Genomic DNA, 18,109 nt, shown 5'->3' on the forward strand with positions numbered 1-18,109 from the left:
CCGTTTTCATCAGGAAAAACTGCACATGGAAGTCTCTAACGTTATAAATAAGACAGGCTGAATTTTCTATGGCTTCGTAAATATTTTGATTTTAATCTCTTGCCGTCGATGACCTCACTTGAAACTGAAAGCTCTGATGATGGAATAATTTCAATAATGACTGGGCAATTATTTTTTTTTGGAGTGAACATGTAGTTCACAATAAAAATATTAAGCAGCTACTGATCACAGCTTATATATATTTACTGCTCTTTAGGCCTGATAAAGTATTGTTTGGCCGTGAATTAAGACTGGTGGAAAATTTTTGAGGTTAAGTGCCCTCAACCATGATGGTCATTTATGCGGAAATGACAATCAAAATGTTAATAGGTTTAGGGAAATTTTCAAAACAAATATAGTATCATAGCTAATCGTAAATTATTCAACATTAAACTGAGGAGCAGATTGAGAGAAAGAAAATTTAGTAGGAAAGTTAACCGATCAGCGAAATTGATAAAGAGGTAGGTTTTTAAGACTTAGTAAGTGTTTTTGTGTTTTCAATTTAGAGTAGCTCGCTTTGTCTATAAACACTACCAATTAATTTTAAAGCCGTTCGGCGCAAGCGAGTCACACAGTGCTGTTAAAACAGGATTGTTTTCATACTGTTTTGACGTCTTTGCACCTGAAAATATTTTCCCCAGGACAAGTCCCAGTCGAAAGGGAATTTTTTGTTTTTTGAATTTTGAATTCTTTTGTCTGTCAGTGAAGCGTGATTTTAATTCAATAAAACTGCCTCGTTCCCCGAACTTAAAATATAAATGACGATGGGTGAGGGAATTAGGCATTCTGACGTGGTATTTAAAAACAGACGATAAACGGTAGACCATCGACAGCAGACCCCTGGTAGGAGTCGGGCTGGCCCGTCAACACTTTTTAGTAGGCGTAAATTAAGAAGGGATTCGTTAAAGGAGAAAGCTTACTTGTCCTAAGAACAAATCCGATGCGCTCTACGTTTAATAATAGCGTACAAAGTTTCAAAATACGTAGGAAGAGAGAATATATGATACGCGACAAAGATGAGGAGAAATATGTGTCTGGAGTTGTATGCCCCGGAAGAGAAGGCACCCTTAAAAACGAAGAAAATAGCGCACAGAAGTAAATATTGCCTTTTGTAACGCAATATCGTCTGGCTTTACCTAACCTCAAGAACATACTTAGGGGGAAATGGCACCTTAATTAGTGGGCTTGAGCGTCCCTCAGGGTCAACCACAATGTATGAAAATACATTTGGTGCACGTTTGATACAAGTTCCCAGCCTGTTAAATTACTAGTGTACAAACACTGTTTACAATTTTGGCTGACCGCTTAATACAGGTTCAAGCAACGTATCGCAACGTCCCGTAAAAGAAAGATTTATGCTACATTCACGCGATTGCGTGACAATTTTGAATTTCGTGATCATGTCCTGTCACACAATCCATCGTCTATCGTCAGAGCTTTAGATGTAGTCCATCCTGGGGGTGGGTAGTTGTCGTCGTCCTAACAAAGAAAAAAACAGTTATGTTCCGTTATTGCGACGGGGTTTCGTCAGTTTCAGTGAGGGATGACACAAATCTCGAGACAGTCAGGTTTGAGATAAAGTGACTTCAATGCATTTCTAGAAACGCCTAATCGAGAATTTACATCTAAGTTCATAAGGCCGATTGTGTTTTTTAAGAGTATTTATTGTTTGACACCGTGTACAATTTCGTCATGCTGTGTTCTTGCGTAACGGAATGGCGCATGTTGGAAATTTAATCGCTTGTTTCATCCGACGGATTTGAAAAGTAATAATTAAAAAAAAAAACTTAAGCAAAGTACAAACTTTCTTAAACACCTACTTGACTGGAATTTTTCAAGCAACTTGAAGTGTTGTTATTACTGTCTAGCAAGCGCACTCCTTGTTGATCTTCGATGGAATCTGCGTCAAGCTGAGGTATTCTAAAATGTGTACGACATAAACATTGTTTTTGATAACGAGATTCCTTTCTATATAGTCGTTTATTACCAGTGGAATAAACCAAAGCAAATAGAAGTTTTATCAGATTCCTCCACAGGAAAGAAGATGAACCTTCAAAATTTGCCTCGCTCCCAGTGTGAGGCTTGATAGCTCAGTTGGGAGTAGCGCAGCGCCCAACTAGTCGGGAGTTCAACCCTTTAACTCCCAGAGTGATTGAGATCTAACTTCAATTTGTTTTTAATATCCATACATTATCCAGCAATTAAGGAATGAGAATACTCGTGCTGATCAGGTAGATGATGTTTTCGTAATAAAAACCAAATTCTTGTAACCAATTTATTAGGAAAATTAATGTGTGGCAGCCGAGAAGAGAATTAACAGTTTTTGGGAATTAAAGGATTAGGAAACGACGACGCTGACGCCGTAGACAACGTTGGTTAAAAAAATGAACATATATTCTAGCTAGAAATCTCGCGGTACTCTAGGATCATTTAGTTTGAGTCTCACTGTCAAAACTATCTCGAAACTGATTATGGAACTTGGCGTTAAATTTGAAACTGTTATTTCACATTCACGTTCTCCAGTTTGCTCATTTCACGTTGTTGTTTTGCAGAGGACGCAAAGAAATGTACAAAAATTTGTTACGCTCGTGCACAGCCATTGTTCTGTTCATTTAACCTTTTGTTTCGTGACGTTCTCGTTTCCGTTGCCGTCGTAGTTTTCTTTAACTCCCTACTATGTGGGCAGGGGTTCGAATCCCGTCGAAATCTTAGTATTTTAGGCTTTCTTTCTACAATTGCTAAAATTGTAGCCCGCCTGCGAGGACCATGGCTTTATTTGATTTCAATCCGCTGGGCAAATGAAATTTATTTCATTACAACTTATACCAGTCGTTATGATGTCTGTGATGTCCAAAAAAGCATATTTAGGGAAAAGAATACGTTTACGCAACTAAACTTCTTAGATATATTCACTCTTTGCCTGCTTCTTCTTCGTTAGAAGAGCTTGTATCTTCACCCTAAAAATGTTCAAAAAACTAAAGAAGCGTTCAATTCTTAAATCTCATCAGATTCTTTAACAAAATGTTTCTCTTCAACACTAGTTAGACCAGCACAATGCTTGCAGATGTACATTTTTTAAAATTGGGTATCTCTAGCAGCCGCACCAACCTCTGAGACAAAACTAATTGTATCTACAACAGAACTAAGTACTTTCTTTAAGAGTTTGTGTTATGAATTAATCTAAAATGCTTTTTTATTTTCATTATTATATTCATTTTAAAGCGAGGTGATGATGGAGGTGTAACCCCACGGAATGAGTTGTTTGCTTTGGATGAATAATTTAAATACCATAGCATCATGTCAAGGATAATTGATAGTTTTACCTTCTCGTGTTTCGCTGCCATCTGAAATTAAAAAATATTCTTGTTAGAACAAACAACGATAGATCCCATTGTGAAGTAGTATAGGAAACGGTTAAACATATCTGTAATCAGCGCAAACAAGACTTTTCAAAGGATTCAGTTAGAATAAATGTAGGTAGTAGTCATTAGAGAAGTTCAGTGACCATTACATACAATAATTGATGACAGTGGTCTTCAGATATTGCAGCAGTTATGTGGTTAACCTGTTGAAAAAAGGAAAAAACTTCAGTCAATACTGCGAACTTAGATAGAGCAATTTGTCATGAGTGTACTCGTGTTGTTAGCTAAATTTTAGTAATTAGTTGGAGACTGTCGCAACAGTCAGCAGTAAATGTGGAAGGAAAAACACGTCGTCAGCGTGGAAATCGGTGTGGCGCCATTCAAATCGATGAATATCCGTTTCGCAAACAAGCGTTTTAAAACATTTTCCAAACATTTGTCCTTTGAGCTAATTGTTCGACCGGAAATGGCAGGTAGACTCAAACAACCTTTTATTTTGTTTTGTTCATTGTATCCTCTTTAACCCTCTGTCCCCATAAAGAGCACAGTAGGTGTGTCTGTGTTTTGGCTTGCAATATAATCATGTCAATTAAATGTGATAAGGTATTAACAAGCTGTGATTATCACCTTCACCTCCGGAAATGTGGTCCCCTTGTTTTCATGCGTTTTGATACTGCCTTAGTGGTTTATTTGTGATATTTTGTCACCAGAACGATGATGTTTTGATGTTGTCGTTGAATTAATTGCCACGAATGCGTAATCTTGTTTATTTATTTGGAAGTGTTTTGATGTTATTTTGAGTTTTTTCCGTAACGAACTAGCGCGACACGCACGACGTGTTTGAATCGCGTGAATAAATGTTAGAAAGGTGGTAAGATAAGGAGTGAACTAGCTTGCAGGGCAGGCGTCTTATTAGTGCGAGCTAACGTTATAAGCTCGCCATTGTTATCCGACCGGCCATGTTTGCTTTGGAGTTAGAGTGGTCAGTGGGGGAAGACCTTCCCCACTCTTGGTACAAATTTCTTTCTCTCCCCAGCCTTCCGCTGCCATTGAAATCAAAGATGGCGGCCATAAATTTCGTTGAGAAAATACTGAGCACTTGGTCGCTTAAATTACGCCTGTTCTGCAGGCTAGGAGTGAACCTGCTTTTCTTAAGCGTTAGGCACGTGCTGTTACAACACGGTCTAGTGGCTAAAAGGTTTGGTGACGGAGGGCATATTTCAATCGTTGTGTAACCTTGAGTTCAATGCAAACGTGAAGGCGAATGAAGTAAACAGCGAGGGAAGTTTTGAATCGTCGAATGACAGAGATGTAAGACTTCATTGTAATATAATCATAGACATTAAACAAAAGAAAGAACCACATCGCACCTGCATTAACATTAAACTGAGAGGTTGATAGAGATAAAATCGGTGCTAAATAGCTTTCCTCCCCTTACATATCGAAATAATCTAGTCCTGTGTCTCCCTCTTTAACAAAATTTAAATAGGATAATCGTGATAATTTGGATGGTTTAGGTTCGCAGAAGAGTTACTGGAGTTGAAAACTTAAAATGATTAATAGTACCTTGGAGTTAACACGGTAAAACGTTTCTGTGTTCTATCCTAAAAGGTAAAAGGGTTCGTTCGCACAGGCGTCGGCGTTTGCGAGAAGTAGAATTTCGCTTGGTCACATGGACTTGGTGCGCATGGTCTTACATATATACCTACTACCGCTCGTTCGATGGGCTCATGCAGTATACGCACATTTTACCTATCTGTATAAATAGGAAGATAAGGAAGCCAAATGCGAAATAGTCTCGAAAAGCGGCCTAGGCACTGAAATTACGGCTGTTGAAGGCTACGCACCAGTCGAGAAAACTCCTCCGCGTTGGCAGGTTGTTCATGATTTAGAGGTCTTTCATGACTCTCTTGCGTTAGGCGGTGGTGAGAACTTTTTCCCAAGCTGTGCGAATTTGAGCCGCTCCTCACCGCTCAGTAATTCTGAAGTCATTCCAGTGGATGGATGTTAGATGTTGTGATTCAGTGCATTGTGTCGTCGTTCCAGAGGGCAGGCGTAGATGAGGAGTCCAGAAAGCGGACAGTATCAGTAATGATGAGTTTAGAACGTCGTCGTTATTTCTGTGGTTGAGAGTTATACTGATGTCATGTCATTATTCATTAACTTAATGCGCTTAGACCTATTGTCTTCTGTATTGTAAGGCGATTTTTACTGATGGATCATTTGAAGTTGAATCCTCTGTTTTAATCGATATTATTGTTTAGCTTGTCTTTGTTTGAAATCGACACGATTTAGGAGGTGTCTCAGCTTAATAAGAACAGAACCGTCATTTACCGGTTGAGCTAGTAATCTTAAAGGAGAACTGAAGCCAAAAAATTGAGTTAATTTCTTTCGACAGCTAAAGTGACGAAATTCTCGATTTCAGGCGTTATTCGGGCTAAATGTGTCTTACCTTGGAGAAATAATTCTTTAAGGTTTTTATTTTCGCGCTGTTTCGGCTTTCAAAACGTGGACACCAATTTTAGATCAGCGGTCTTCCAAATGAGCCTGTGACGTATGTTATGGGGAGCACTTGAGGACGTGTTATCGTTCGGCCTAATTTTAACACAAATTGCTTTTTCGTCAACCCTTCGTCATGAGCGGAATAGAACCATTTCAGTTCGAACCAGTATATCAGCCAGGAGAAGAACCTCCTCAGGAAGAGAGTGTAGAACAGGAGACAGAGGAATGTGTGGTGCTGTGACTGTTGCACTCCTCTCATGTGGTTTTTAAGCATTTTCTCTCTACAATGGTATCAAGCATTGGCTTGAGATGATAATTGCTTGTCTTCTCAAATATGGGCTTTGCCACCCATTCTTTTGTATTTTTCGGAAACACTACCTTGTATTGCAGCTCCCCTTGGTTGGCACCCCTGGATACAGTGGCTTGTTGCCTACCAGTGTTGGCATTATGGTCCAGGGCTGCCAGCTGAGTTCGAGCAACCATGCCATTATAAGAGAAGTGCTGCCGTTTGGATGCATATTTGGTCTGCACACTATGATATACCTCTAAATTGCCAGTATGACAACATAGTGTTAGTTGCTGAATGTTCTTCAACAGATTTTTATCAAGTACAACCTCCTTCAATGCATTATGAGCAGAGGAGCTGGGCCTAAGCCACCTTCTAGTTCTTGCTATAGCCGAAGGGATTGGTTGGCGGGCACATTCCTCATACAAGTCAGCTGAATCCCAGGAGTGGATATGGGCAGTGTGATAGACAATGGATATCCACTTCTCTTTGAACAACTCCTTGTTTCCCCCACATGTTTTAGCACACCACCAAAGATGGTTTGAGATGGATCTGATCCAGAGAGAGAGAGAGATCAGCAAATTCTTTCTTCTTTGCTTTTTCAGTTAACAACTCAGGCTTCTGTATTTGTACCTCCCTTCTTGCGTAAGCCAAGAATTTAACTCATTATAGCGAACTTATAAACTAAAGTTCAACACGAATTTCAAAATTTTATTTCCTTTTGGACTTCTTTGCGACATTGTTAACAGCTTGCGTTGTCGTACATGCCATTGCAAAATACAGACTACAAACGCGTTGCAAACTAATGTTAAAAAAGGTAAATAACAAAACCTGGGAAACAGAATGGAAGATGAAATATCTTGAATTACCAGTCTGTTAGAACAATTAAAGTGGAGACCCTATTTCGAAAACATCGAAGTCAAGCCAAGTGTAAGAGATGCGCCGCTAATGATCTGGACATGTAACTACGTATCAGAGACACAGAGTTACGAAAGCCAAAATATTTTTCTCCTACACAATCCCTTGATAGAAGACTAATTTTCTAATATCAGAGGCGCTTGAATCTTTTTTTGCTTCACCTTGCACAATCTTTACCCCTGGAAAACCACAAATTCTTTCCCGTGAGCAAGCCGCAGTCCTGAATTCAACTTGCCTGTTTCTTCCTGTGTTTACCTTCATACCCATAACCTGCGTCACACGCTTCAAAAAGAACCGGTGACATTCGTGTTCTGAGCCGACGTACCACAGTCAAATATCGAGCCAATTATCAACAAAAACACTTCGTTTTCTGGATGAAAACTGTCGTTCGAGGAAAAAAAAAATGATGGAAATTTGTTCCATCATACATAAATGTACGATACACGGTGAAAAAAATTACATGGATTCGGACTTCAGTTCTCCTTTAACTTAGAGAGAGGATGGCAGTGTCTTTCCCTATGATATGTAAAAATATCGTATGGTGTGCCCCTAGTCTAAAATGTGTGAAGATTAATACTAAAGAAGAAAATCCTATTCAGAGAAAGGCAGGTAAAACTACACTGTTTTAGCACAATCAATTTGACTTCGACAGAGTCGATAAAATCCCGATATTCTCCGGAATGATAATGTGTTACCGTTTTACCAGAAAGCTGTTGGGAAACTATCCTTTTAGTGTGCCTTAAATAAGAAGGCATGATGATGCACAGGTTTGTACACGTATAGCTAAGAACACTAAGACAGGTATCAAAAGTGTTACTGTTCCTTTATTTCTGTTGCTTTAAATTTTCAGAAACGAAAGCAGAAACTTAAGTTCATGAAAATTAACGCGACGTCAATTAACGCATAATATCCAATATCGTGTCAATTTCACAGTGCGTTGATTTGGTACGAATTTTTAGATATATCGTGCAATTAGATTTACTCGGTAATTCTCCAGTTTTCATTTCAACAGGTAAACTTTCTGAATCAAGTAACAGTATAGTGTTTTGTACATTGAATGTTTGATTCGTTAATAAAATTCGGTGAAGATATCTCAAATCAACGAGGTCTTATGTTATCAAAGAAACCTCGATGAAAACATAATCAACTCTGTGGGTGACCTACGTAATGGGTGTGTCGTACATTATCGTGTTGGTTACTTCTAAGCCATGCTGAAACTAACAATACGATACTATTTCTCTTAGAGCCCTGGAACCCAGCTCGAAGAGAAACTAGATAAAATGAAATATGTTAAAACTTGGAATATTGACAGAGCAAAAAGCGAATTTAAGTGCATCCAATAAAACGATCTATCGCGTACAACAGATTGATTCAGATTTTTAAAACAACAACATATAGCATCCTTTCCATGGCTAGCCATCTTGAGGACTGTGAATCTGCTGCATCTATCAAATGAGAAGACCAATATTAGCTTTTGAGGCAGTCAACAAGATTCAGATTGCTCATATAGACATATGGCGATTCAGAGCTCTTCAGTAAAAGTCAGGACATTCATGGCTATTAAAACTTATTCAATTGAGGATATTTAATCGCCAAAGTGGATCTCTCAATAACGTGCTCAGGTTGTCGAAATGGAAAATTTTCATTCTTGATTTTTCTAAAGTATTGAATGGAAACAGTTTTTTACGTCTTTTAATATTCTAGGCTAGAGGTTTCACCCTTTCCCACCCCCCCCCCCCTCCTTCCCCCACAGATATCCACACACGCACACACATGCATACAAAGGGTTCTGCTGCCAATTTAAATCGCACTAGCTGGCCAGTTTAAATGTAAGTTACGTAACTTCTGTCAAAAGCAAAAGAGCTTTCCTTAAAAGGTTGCTTTACATGTAGTTCATGTCAATATCAATAGTAATTAATAATTATGCCCGTGGTCGTACCTGCTGGTGCTCTATATGAATCCTATTGGCTAAATTCTCCAGCCGCACTATATTGAGGATACTAAAAGATGAAAAAGTATACCTTGTGTCATTCGAATTTATTTCTTTATTGTATTCACTAGGGCTGTGACAAACAGGAGAGGTACATCTGCCTCTCAACAACTACGTTTATCCTATTAACAAAATTGTTTAATGACTGATGTTCCTCTGTCTTACTCGTTCCAAGTTGAATGGAATGATAGGAAAAATATAGAGAGATGATTTGAGTTATTGACTCCTTTGTTTTAGGCATGCAACCTTTTCAGCGTGGGCTCTTTTTTTTTTTAGAAAGAGACTGATGTTGACTCCCTATTGGTGGTTCCCACCTGATAAATTTGTACACTATTATGTAACTTACATTGAATCTTGAGGTGTTAACGCATTCTGTGTAGAAACGAAAAGAAACGAAAGGTTACAGTTACAGTTACAGGTTTCCTGAACCATGACTGGACAACAGTGATGCAGAAACATGCTTTAAAATGTATTTGATTGCATTTCCGAAAATTTCCTTTTCCAATAAATAACTTGAATTGAGGGGACTCTTCAGAATGTTTAGTCAGCAATGGACCGCAGTAGTGTTACGTAACACAGCATGATACTACATCACAAGTGTCTTGAATGATAAAGGAGTATCGAAAAAGTAAGTTTGTGGCTGACAAATAATTGACCCAAGCTTGATTATGATGAAAATAATGTTTTGAGGTTTAGTAACTACTTTGACGTAGTGAGCCTTTGTTTTTTTCAACCAATGCTCAGGCATATCTCTGGAAAAAGAAAGTGCACCAACCTTGCAGAGTAGTAACACGTGCTGTAGTATCGCAAGAAAAAAATGTAAACCTAAAGCAAGGCTCACTGCTACTTAATGGTTACCTACCCTTGGGAAAGTTCTTTCAGCAAGACACTGGCACCTGAAAGAGAACATAAAAAATCATGTCAAGTTTTCTTTGTCTTCGAAAACTCTAGGTCGTGATGTTTTCATGGGTCTTTTTAATATTATTATTATTATTATTATTATTATTAGCAATATTATTAGTATAACTTAAATAATCAATGTACCCTTTGTTTCAAATAAATAGGACAACAATGTTCTATTTTCGAGATTAAAGCCACATCCTAGGCTTTACCTGTACATTTTTGAAAGCATCACTCACCTCAGGTGCAGTCTGCAACCTCTCCTAGGGTTCTGCACAGGAATGTTACCCTGTTGAGAAAATAATGCCCTGAATTTAAATAAAACTGTAATGGTCGTTGCAAAGCTCAGGTAAAGAAGGAAGAATCGCTTGTATCAATCAAATTTCTCATCTCTGCTTTGTTTGTTTTTTGGTAAGTTTTTTTCCTCAATGGAAAATAACCAGTAGTAAAGTTTTACACGTTAATGCTAATGTAAAAGATATAATACTTACCAACCAAGAACACTAACACTACCACAACTGACACCATACAGATTGGTCAATAATGCATATCTATCATGTCACTGGCAGTGTCTGAAGGCAATATTAGGCTGAACCCTGTTTTCTTATTAGCTACCCGAACAGGCAAGATGGGCCCATGTTACCTGTTTGGGTTGGAGAGTGTTTGCCATGGAGTCACTAAAAGTGGTGGAAGATAGTCACAATAAAGAAAATGCAAGCGACTCATTGTTTTATTGTGCTACAAAAATGGTTGGTTTTCCTTCTCATCTCGTGAAATAAAAAAGTAATTCTTTATTCTTAATAATTATTGATCAAGCTTGTTTGGTGAAATTGCTGGGAACCTGACTTTTTCTTGGTCCAAAAAAACGCATAAAGAATTTGGTCAATATCTAGCAATCTTGACCTCATGCTTGATCAATAATGCACATGAAATCTTTAATGAGGATTGGCTGCTGGGAGCCAGTAGCAGGGGTTGCTGTCAATTTTGCTGCTCTCCCTGTTTTTGTTTGTTTTATGCAACCTCAGAAATTGTAAGCTCAAGAAATTGAACTTCATCTCATGTTTATTCTTGATATCTCAATTTGTACCATTTCAAGATAGAATAGGCATCCAATTGTAGCCATGAAAATGCGCAATAGGCCTATATACAAAAAATCTAGAAATATGGCCTAATATCCTTTCTGGAAATTCTCCAAGAAATGTCTAGACACCTCCTATTTCTAAAAATGTCTGTATTTTTCCTCAAAATCTAGATTTGTTTTCAATGAGTTTTGGGGGTTTGAAAATACTTTTTCAAATAGTGGTGTAAGTAAAATCATGTAGATTTTTCCATTGGTGAAAGTGATATACTGTGGCCTATGCAGACTATCAGTGTTAATTTATAAACAAAGTATTATATGTAAATAGTTCACTTTGTTCTTTGTGTGTCCCTCAGGATTTTTAATTGTTGAAAATACACTTTGGTCTGTTTGTTTTGATTATGACTTTGATCAAGGAATTGGTTATGAGTTTAAAATTACTTTAAAATTATTTCAGAAGTGTCTGGATAAAATTGTAGATGTGCATTTGTATCAGTGAGTCTTTTCCTGACTTTGTATTACTTCGTATTCAAGTCACAGTCCACAGTTCTTTATGTCACACAATTCACCGTTCTTTGTGTCACACAATTCTGGTGTCTGTGTGACAAAGCGTGTTCATGCATGTCACAATTATTTTCATCATTTTGAAGAAAGACTGTTCAATCACCATAGAAAAGACATTCCATTCTGTATTGAACCATGACCATACTGATAGATTTACTGTCTTTTGAGCCCTAAGAATTACTTGCATGACACAAGAATTAACTTTCTTCGTGCTGATGGATACATGTATCTTATGTGAGATTCACTGGATAAAGTCCTTGAAAAGTTTATAGGAAACATCTCAGGTCTTAAATTAATTGGTCATTGGGTAGTGGATGGATTAAACGTAACAAAATTCTTGGAAGTCTTATGGAAACGTATTTGTAAGAAAATTTTAATGATTCATGTCTAATTCGTTTACATTTGAAGTTTTAAAAAAACCATTTGCTCATTTGTTTGGGTTTGAGTAACAAGAGTCAAGTCGCAGTATATTGTATACAATAATTTGGTGAATCGTGATGTAAACCAACATTTAGTGCAAAACAAATTACTCTGGAGTTAAGGATTTACAAACATACATTCTAGGGTTTTTAGCTTTTCCAACTGAATCTACATGTGGCATGTTTAAATTACTCTAAAATTAATTCTCTAACAGTTAACACAAGTTCTTGTAATGTTGGGATCTTGAACTTTCAAAGTTCTTCAGTGCCCTGTGTATTAAGGTGTAGAAGGAACTGAGCTCAGATGGAAAGCAGCGTGTGGCTAACATTTTAGAGAATTGATGCCTAGATCTTGGGAATGAAACAGTTAACCCTTTAAATCCCAGGATCTTATTAGTAATTCATCTTACTGTCTGCAATACAGTTCTCTTGTTGTTAGTATGGAGAATTTGGTATTGGATCAGCTAACAATCCCTTTATTGATATTTTTTCTTTATTCTCATCATTTGTCAGCTTGATATTTCATTGATGTTGTAAGGAAACATTCTGTTTTAGTCACTCAAGGGAGTTAAAGGGTTAATAAAGAGTTACCACTCATAAACTTCATGTTTTTGGGGGGAAAAAGCACAGGGAAACTATTGCTGGAAATGTAACCATTATCAGTCTGCCTTGTTGTTACAACTGCTGTTTGAGCAGTTTCAGAAAACTGTTAAGATCAATATTGGAAACTCAGGTCAATTTTTGCACATTGCTTTTATTTAAGAGTAAAAGATAAATATGAATGATGATATTGTGCTAAGTTTCTTTTTTTTACTTACCATTGTAATTGATGAATCCAAAAGCCAGGAACGTATTTGTTGGCTTTCAAAGGTAACTTGTGCCAAAACTCTGCTGTCAATAAATTAATGAATTAGGAATAACAACATAGTAATGAATTTGGTCCTTTCCTCTAATACTTGACTATCTGCGGCTCCTGTGATTGCATGACATGAATTGAGCAAAGAATTTTGTCAAGAATTCTGTATGATTGCTAACAGTCACAAATTACACTGTACCTTGTTAGCGAGGTTGGTGTATCATCAGGCACCTGTAAAATAAAATGTAATTCAGCTTTGAATTAAGAAGACATGTTATCTGCTGCAGCTAGAAAGGAACGCTTAACCCTTTAGTTCCCAGAAATCAATAACAGTTAGAAGAAGCTATCTTGATCAAACACCAAAATCTCATAACAAAATTTACACAGAAATTTGTAGCAGCTGGAGAGGAGAATTAGCAATCTGACCTTGGGAGTTAAAGGGGGTTAAAGGTTCATTTGATAAAAGAAAAGGAAAATCAAATCATGAGATAATTTACTTCATTATAGCCAATTTACTTTTTAACTTGAACTCTTGTAATATATTATGTAGATATTATCAAAAAGTATAATCTTCACTCATGCATAATATATTTACAGTTAGCTTTAACTTTGACATCCCAGCTATTATCTTTATTAAATTTTTTATCTTGATATCTAACTTGCATACTTATGTAATATCTTATTATAGGGCCCTTATGTCATCCGTTTTATTATTCTAACGTGCTTCCCCCCCTGGTATGAAGACTGATTTTCTTGTATCCCTTCCCAAGTGGAGTGAATTATGTATCTTGTTGACAATAATTTATGCATAGTACACATGTGTCCTGGTTCATGAAGCTGATGGAGAAATTATGATTCCTTTTTGTAGTGAGGGCAAGTACATGTAGAAAAGTTTGGTTAAGGAGGGGAAAGATTCATAATTTAGTCAGATGAGGACTTAAATTACATGTATAAGCTGGCAGTTATTAGGGAAGTTACATTTTTAAAAGACTCTTCGTACCTCCAGGTCCAATATCAGAAATTGAGAAAATGTGGCCATCTGATCATCCCTGAAAAGGAATTAAGCAGGACAGAGGTAAGTTCATGCCTTAGTTTGTTTACAGTTAACTTGGTTAAAATAGACTGTCTTGTCCCAAGTGTGATATTCCATGCATGCATGTATGAAAATCAATATAAATATTTTCATGATAGATAGTGGAAGAACATAGACATTTTCATGTCACGTGTTGGTGGTAAGAGATGGATCATTTTTGCAAGCTAGGTAAACATGTGTTGTTTGGAGGACAAACTGGGGTGCACTAGACTGCACTTATGTACTCATTTTTTTCATGTATAAGATTATAAATACATATACATTGTGTATACAACCATGGCTATCATGATTATAAATACTAGATCTGGAAAAAATTCAAAAGGTACAGTTTAAAATGCATATATAATTGATTTCTTGCAAGGGGAACATAAAGGGGATTATAAGTTGATATAGTTTTTCTTCTGGAATGTGTAAATTGAACGCGAAGAGTTGTTCAACTTACCAATTTGTGCTCATAAACCTGTCCTGCCCCTGAAACAAACAGATGCACTGTTCATCAATGCACAGCAACGAGGGGAATAGAAGACAGAGTTTTCTTGAAATATGTGAAATTCATTGGAAAATTTATTTTACCTTCAACTGCAACTTATCGCTGTCATTAGTATGGTGTTCTCGATACACACTGATCGTTACTGCCTTTAGTGCTTACAGCTGTATGACATACCCTTCTTTAAATTGCTGGTAGCCACTTAAGGTTAAAGGAGTAACTCTGTCCTCTTTGACCCAGTACATAATCAATATCCGAATGGGAGAAGGATCTTGGAGTTCTTTAGTTAGGTCTTACTTTCATTTTGTCCTCAACAGCCGATGATAGGTTTTGAATTTCTCGACATGAGAGATTGAACAGTTTTTTCGAAAAGCCACGTCATCACAATGTAAGAGAAGACGAAATCGAGCAAAAGTAATGGTGAATAAAACTTTTGAGCTTAAACAAAATCCTCCGAAATTTTAGACCTTGTACAAAAACATTTACACACCCGGCTGCATAAATTGCATACGGCCAGTATGTTTCATTGTAAACGGTGAGATTTCACGAAACTACATTCACTGTGTTTAAACGTTCATGAACGTTAACGTGCTTGAATCTTAAAATATTACCTTTCTTGGAATGCAAAACAAACTTTTTATTGAAATGGCTCTGAAGTATCGATATTGGGTAAGGGTGGAAGATGCGTAGAATCATGGTCAGCGTTAAACTAATAATCATCGTGCTCTATAGCAGCACGACGGTTAGAGAGCTTTAAATGCATACACATGGTACTTACGTTTGCGTTCCTGTTAGAATTGGCCATTGTTCTTTCTCCTCCGAAAAATCTGGAGTGTAACTAAAAAATAGTTGATAGTGCTGTTAGTTTATGCAAATTCCATAATGTTCGCGTTTGCAACGTTTCAGTGATACTTTGACTCTCCAAGTTTTACTTTGGAACGATTTGTGGTAAAACAAGACCTCCAACAACAGGATACATTCTGCTGATCATGAATGATTGCGGCATGATTCCAAATTCGTGGATTAGATTTGATATCATCTGTTAGGCCCGGAGGGAGGCGACGTGCTTAACCCATACCGAGTTGGCTACGGTCGAAACTGTGTGGGCACTCTTCTAGGCGACATAATGGTGGTAATCGCAGAATCGTTACGTGCGATACTTTCAAAACCGAAGGAAGTGCCTGGATCTATTTCTAGGAACGGTTTAGGGGAGCTGAAAAAGCGATATCTCGTACTCTTGTCACAATTCGTGAAATGTGCCATCAGAAGAGTCTTCTTCGTCACATGTGCGGTGAATTTTCTCAAAGTACTGCAAGACTCGGGAAAAATACCGCCGAAATAGTGAAAAATGGGAAATAAACCTACCTCAGCTGAGCTGAAGGAAAAATGTGTTGAAATTAGGTTTGCTTTCTCCTGATAAACCTATGTGGTTGCATCATCTCGCACAATTTCATGGATCAAACTCATACGTGATTGGCTCAGTCGTAATTAGCAATAGGTTATACTCTGTCAGTCAAAGATGAATGCAATCAGAGCAGCCATGTTTCGGGTTGTGAAGCAAGTTTTGGGGTGGCAGTCGATTTGATTGAAGTTTTTGAAAACCACCTCTGGATTAGATAAAGAGAAAGTGAGAAATGAGTTGAACCCATTGCATCTACAGTATCCCTTACCTTAGTTTTTGTGGTCATGCTGAAGCAATTGATGTCATGTAATGCTATGACAGTGATAATAGGATTTGTAAACAAACGCGTTTAGCGCGGCCCGAATGCACGTTGAACGTTTGTAGTTTTTACGAGCAGTTTAGCTGTTTTGAATTCCTTCATTGCTATGATCTTAAAAATATTCATTCCAACTAACTGTTAGTGCTGAGAATGTGGTGTCTTACATCAAAACCATAATACCAAGTTGATTTTGTTAGTCATTTTCATTACCAGGTTGTCTGATAAGATGTTGAAATTGTCGGGAGAAATTATATTCCAATCACTACCAGGATTAACTTGTACAGTATAAATTTTGCGGTTAATATGGATTGTGCTCGGTAACACTCTATCCGTCACAGACAGTTAAAAATCTAACGCTTCTCTAATCAGGGCTCTCATTAATCAAGTAGGTTGTCATGTTGATTGAGTTTTGCTGAATTAATTTTATTGGGTTTTGCTGGAAAGAGATTCATCTTTGAAGACTAACTGAAATCGAATTTTACGTACAGAGTGGAACTGAGGTCGAGAATAACATTTCTTTCCACCTCTGAATGAACTTTTATGAACGTCATGAATTTGAAGAAAATTTGTGAAATTTATTGATCACAAAGTAAAAAAGCCTAATTATCGATAAACTTGCCTTGCATCTCCCTTTTGTCTAATGAACATGACATTCAACGAAGTCAAAGTGAAGAAACCCTTGTCTATGTCTGCGATATCGATTCCGTAGGAAATCAGTTCATTAATCGACGGCCGATCGTATTGCAAGCTGTCACTTAAAGGATACCAATCCCTGAATTTTTATAGAGAAACTTCCTTAAAAATGAACAAATTCTTGGTCTTCCATCAAAACGATGTATGACGTCTCTAATAATGTTTGCCTTTATGGGATCTTTCTTTTCAATCTTCACAAAACGCTCGTGCCTCCTATATCCCCGACCATCCTTCAATGTTCCATTCCCCTAGTGATTTCAGTGAGAATAGGCGCTCGTTTTGGTCGTGTCAAGAGTTGGGTCTGCACTTGTGTTTTCCTTGTCCATGCTTCCCTGTGCTGGCTTGATTGTACGCCCATCCTGAAGCGCGGTTATGATATGAAATAAGATTATAAAAGAGTGTTGTACGATGGTACGCCGTGAACATTGTTGGCCACGGCAAAAAGAGGACAGGTAGTTTGGAAGTGGTTTGATGTACATTAGGAACTCTAACTGAAACTACGTTCGAACCGTTGTGATATTGTCAGCAGACGTACCTTCTCTCTCTGTCGACGAAGTGCGCTTTGTTGACATGATCTATTGCAGTATAAAGCACTCTTCGCTTTCCGTATGCTACGGTAGGTGTCTCCTCTCAGTTCAATGAGGGAACATTATGTTATGAAAGTTGCGTGAATCTTTTGAACAAGGAATTTTTTTTCTGTGTGTTTTAGGTAAATAGCCCACGGGGAAATATTAAGCATGTGCAAGTCCAGGCGCGTTCTCTCAAACTTGTTTACAATCAGGGAATGAGTTTGGAGTGTTTTTATCCGGCATTTCAATTTGGTAGCTATATAATTCTCGATGAAATTTCCGTTTTCATCATAAGAATTGACTGCACATGGAAGTCTATAACGTTTGAATACGATAAGCTGACTTTGCTATGGATTCCTTAGTAATTGATATAAATCTTTTGCTGTTGATGACCTCATTTGAAACTGAAAGCATTTAGGATGGGATGATTTCAATAATGACTGGGCAATTTTTTTTTCTAGAAGTGAGCATGTAGTTCACAATAAAAGTATGAAGAAGCTACTGATCACAGTTTATACACATTTACTGCTCTTTAGGCATGATAAAGTACTGTTTGGCCATTAATCAGGACTGGTCGAGAATTTTTTTGAGGTTAAGAGCCGTCAACTATGATATTTATTTATGCTGAAAGC

The 18,109-nt window shown here is 37.4% G+C and overlaps 2 protein-coding genes and 1 long non-coding RNA gene across 12 annotated transcripts in view; 1 reads left to right on the top strand and 2 right to left on the bottom strand.

The window, feature by feature from the left end:
* The window catches only part of LOC113681751 (uncharacterized), a 52,548-nt gene that overhangs the window by 13,722 nt on the left and 20,717 nt on the right, over nucleotides 1-18,109 (top strand). For all 6 annotated transcript variants that reach the window (XM_089184813.1, XM_089184816.1, XM_089184817.1 and 3 more), the window contains 2 exons: nucleotides 10,609-10,746; nucleotides 13,921-13,989. In XM_089184813.1, the coding sequence (XP_089040939.1) occupies nucleotides 10,666-10,746; nucleotides 13,921-13,989 (150 nt within the window). In that variant the 5' untranslated portion in view covers nucleotides 10,609-10,665. The remainder of the gene's footprint in view (nucleotides 1-10,608; nucleotides 10,747-13,920; nucleotides 13,990-18,109) is intronic.
* LOC149038518 (uncharacterized) lies at nucleotides 63-6,643 on the bottom strand. 2 transcript variants are annotated; one of them, XR_016180426.1, is made up of 6 exons: nucleotides 4,968-6,643; nucleotides 3,555-3,604; nucleotides 3,363-3,383; nucleotides 2,953-2,996; nucleotides 1,860-1,959; nucleotides 63-1,518 (listed from the first exon to the last, which is right to left on the bottom strand). It is a non-coding gene; the product is annotated as an uncharacterized LOC149038518 (long non-coding RNA). The 2 variants fall into 2 exon arrangements; XR_016180425.1 differs by lacking the exon at nucleotides 3,555-3,604.
* On the bottom strand, nucleotides 7,912-17,638 carry LOC149038519 (uncharacterized). Of its 4 annotated transcripts, none has more exons than XM_089184810.1 (13): nucleotides 17,444-17,619; nucleotides 16,835-17,267; nucleotides 15,860-16,101; nucleotides 15,273-15,332; nucleotides 14,450-14,478; nucleotides 13,915-13,963; nucleotides 13,114-13,145; nucleotides 12,877-12,946; nucleotides 10,237-10,286; nucleotides 9,960-9,993; nucleotides 9,444-9,469; nucleotides 9,047-9,107; nucleotides 7,912-8,552 (listed from the first exon to the last, which is right to left on the bottom strand). In XM_089184810.1, exons 4-13 carry the CDS (start codon nucleotides 15,297-15,299, stop codon nucleotides 8,520-8,522), a joined length of 411 nt encoding a protein of 136 aa, XP_089040936.1. In that variant the 5' UTR covers nucleotides 15,300-15,332; nucleotides 15,860-16,101; nucleotides 16,835-17,267; nucleotides 17,444-17,619; the 3' UTR covers nucleotides 7,912-8,519. The 4 variants fall into 4 exon arrangements, with proteins under 4 accessions (XP_089040936.1, XP_089040932.1, XP_089040934.1 ...); XM_089184806.1 differs by having other exon boundaries at nucleotides 12,877-12,949; XM_089184808.1 differs by having other exon boundaries at nucleotides 12,877-12,949; nucleotides 16,835-17,638.

This window comes from Pocillopora damicornis, chromosome 10 (assembly GCF_964200805.1).
Source record: "Pocillopora damicornis chromosome 10, jaPocDami1.2, whole genome shotgun sequence".
NCBI lineage: Eukaryota > Metazoa > Cnidaria > Anthozoa > Scleractinia > Pocilloporidae > Pocillopora > Pocillopora damicornis.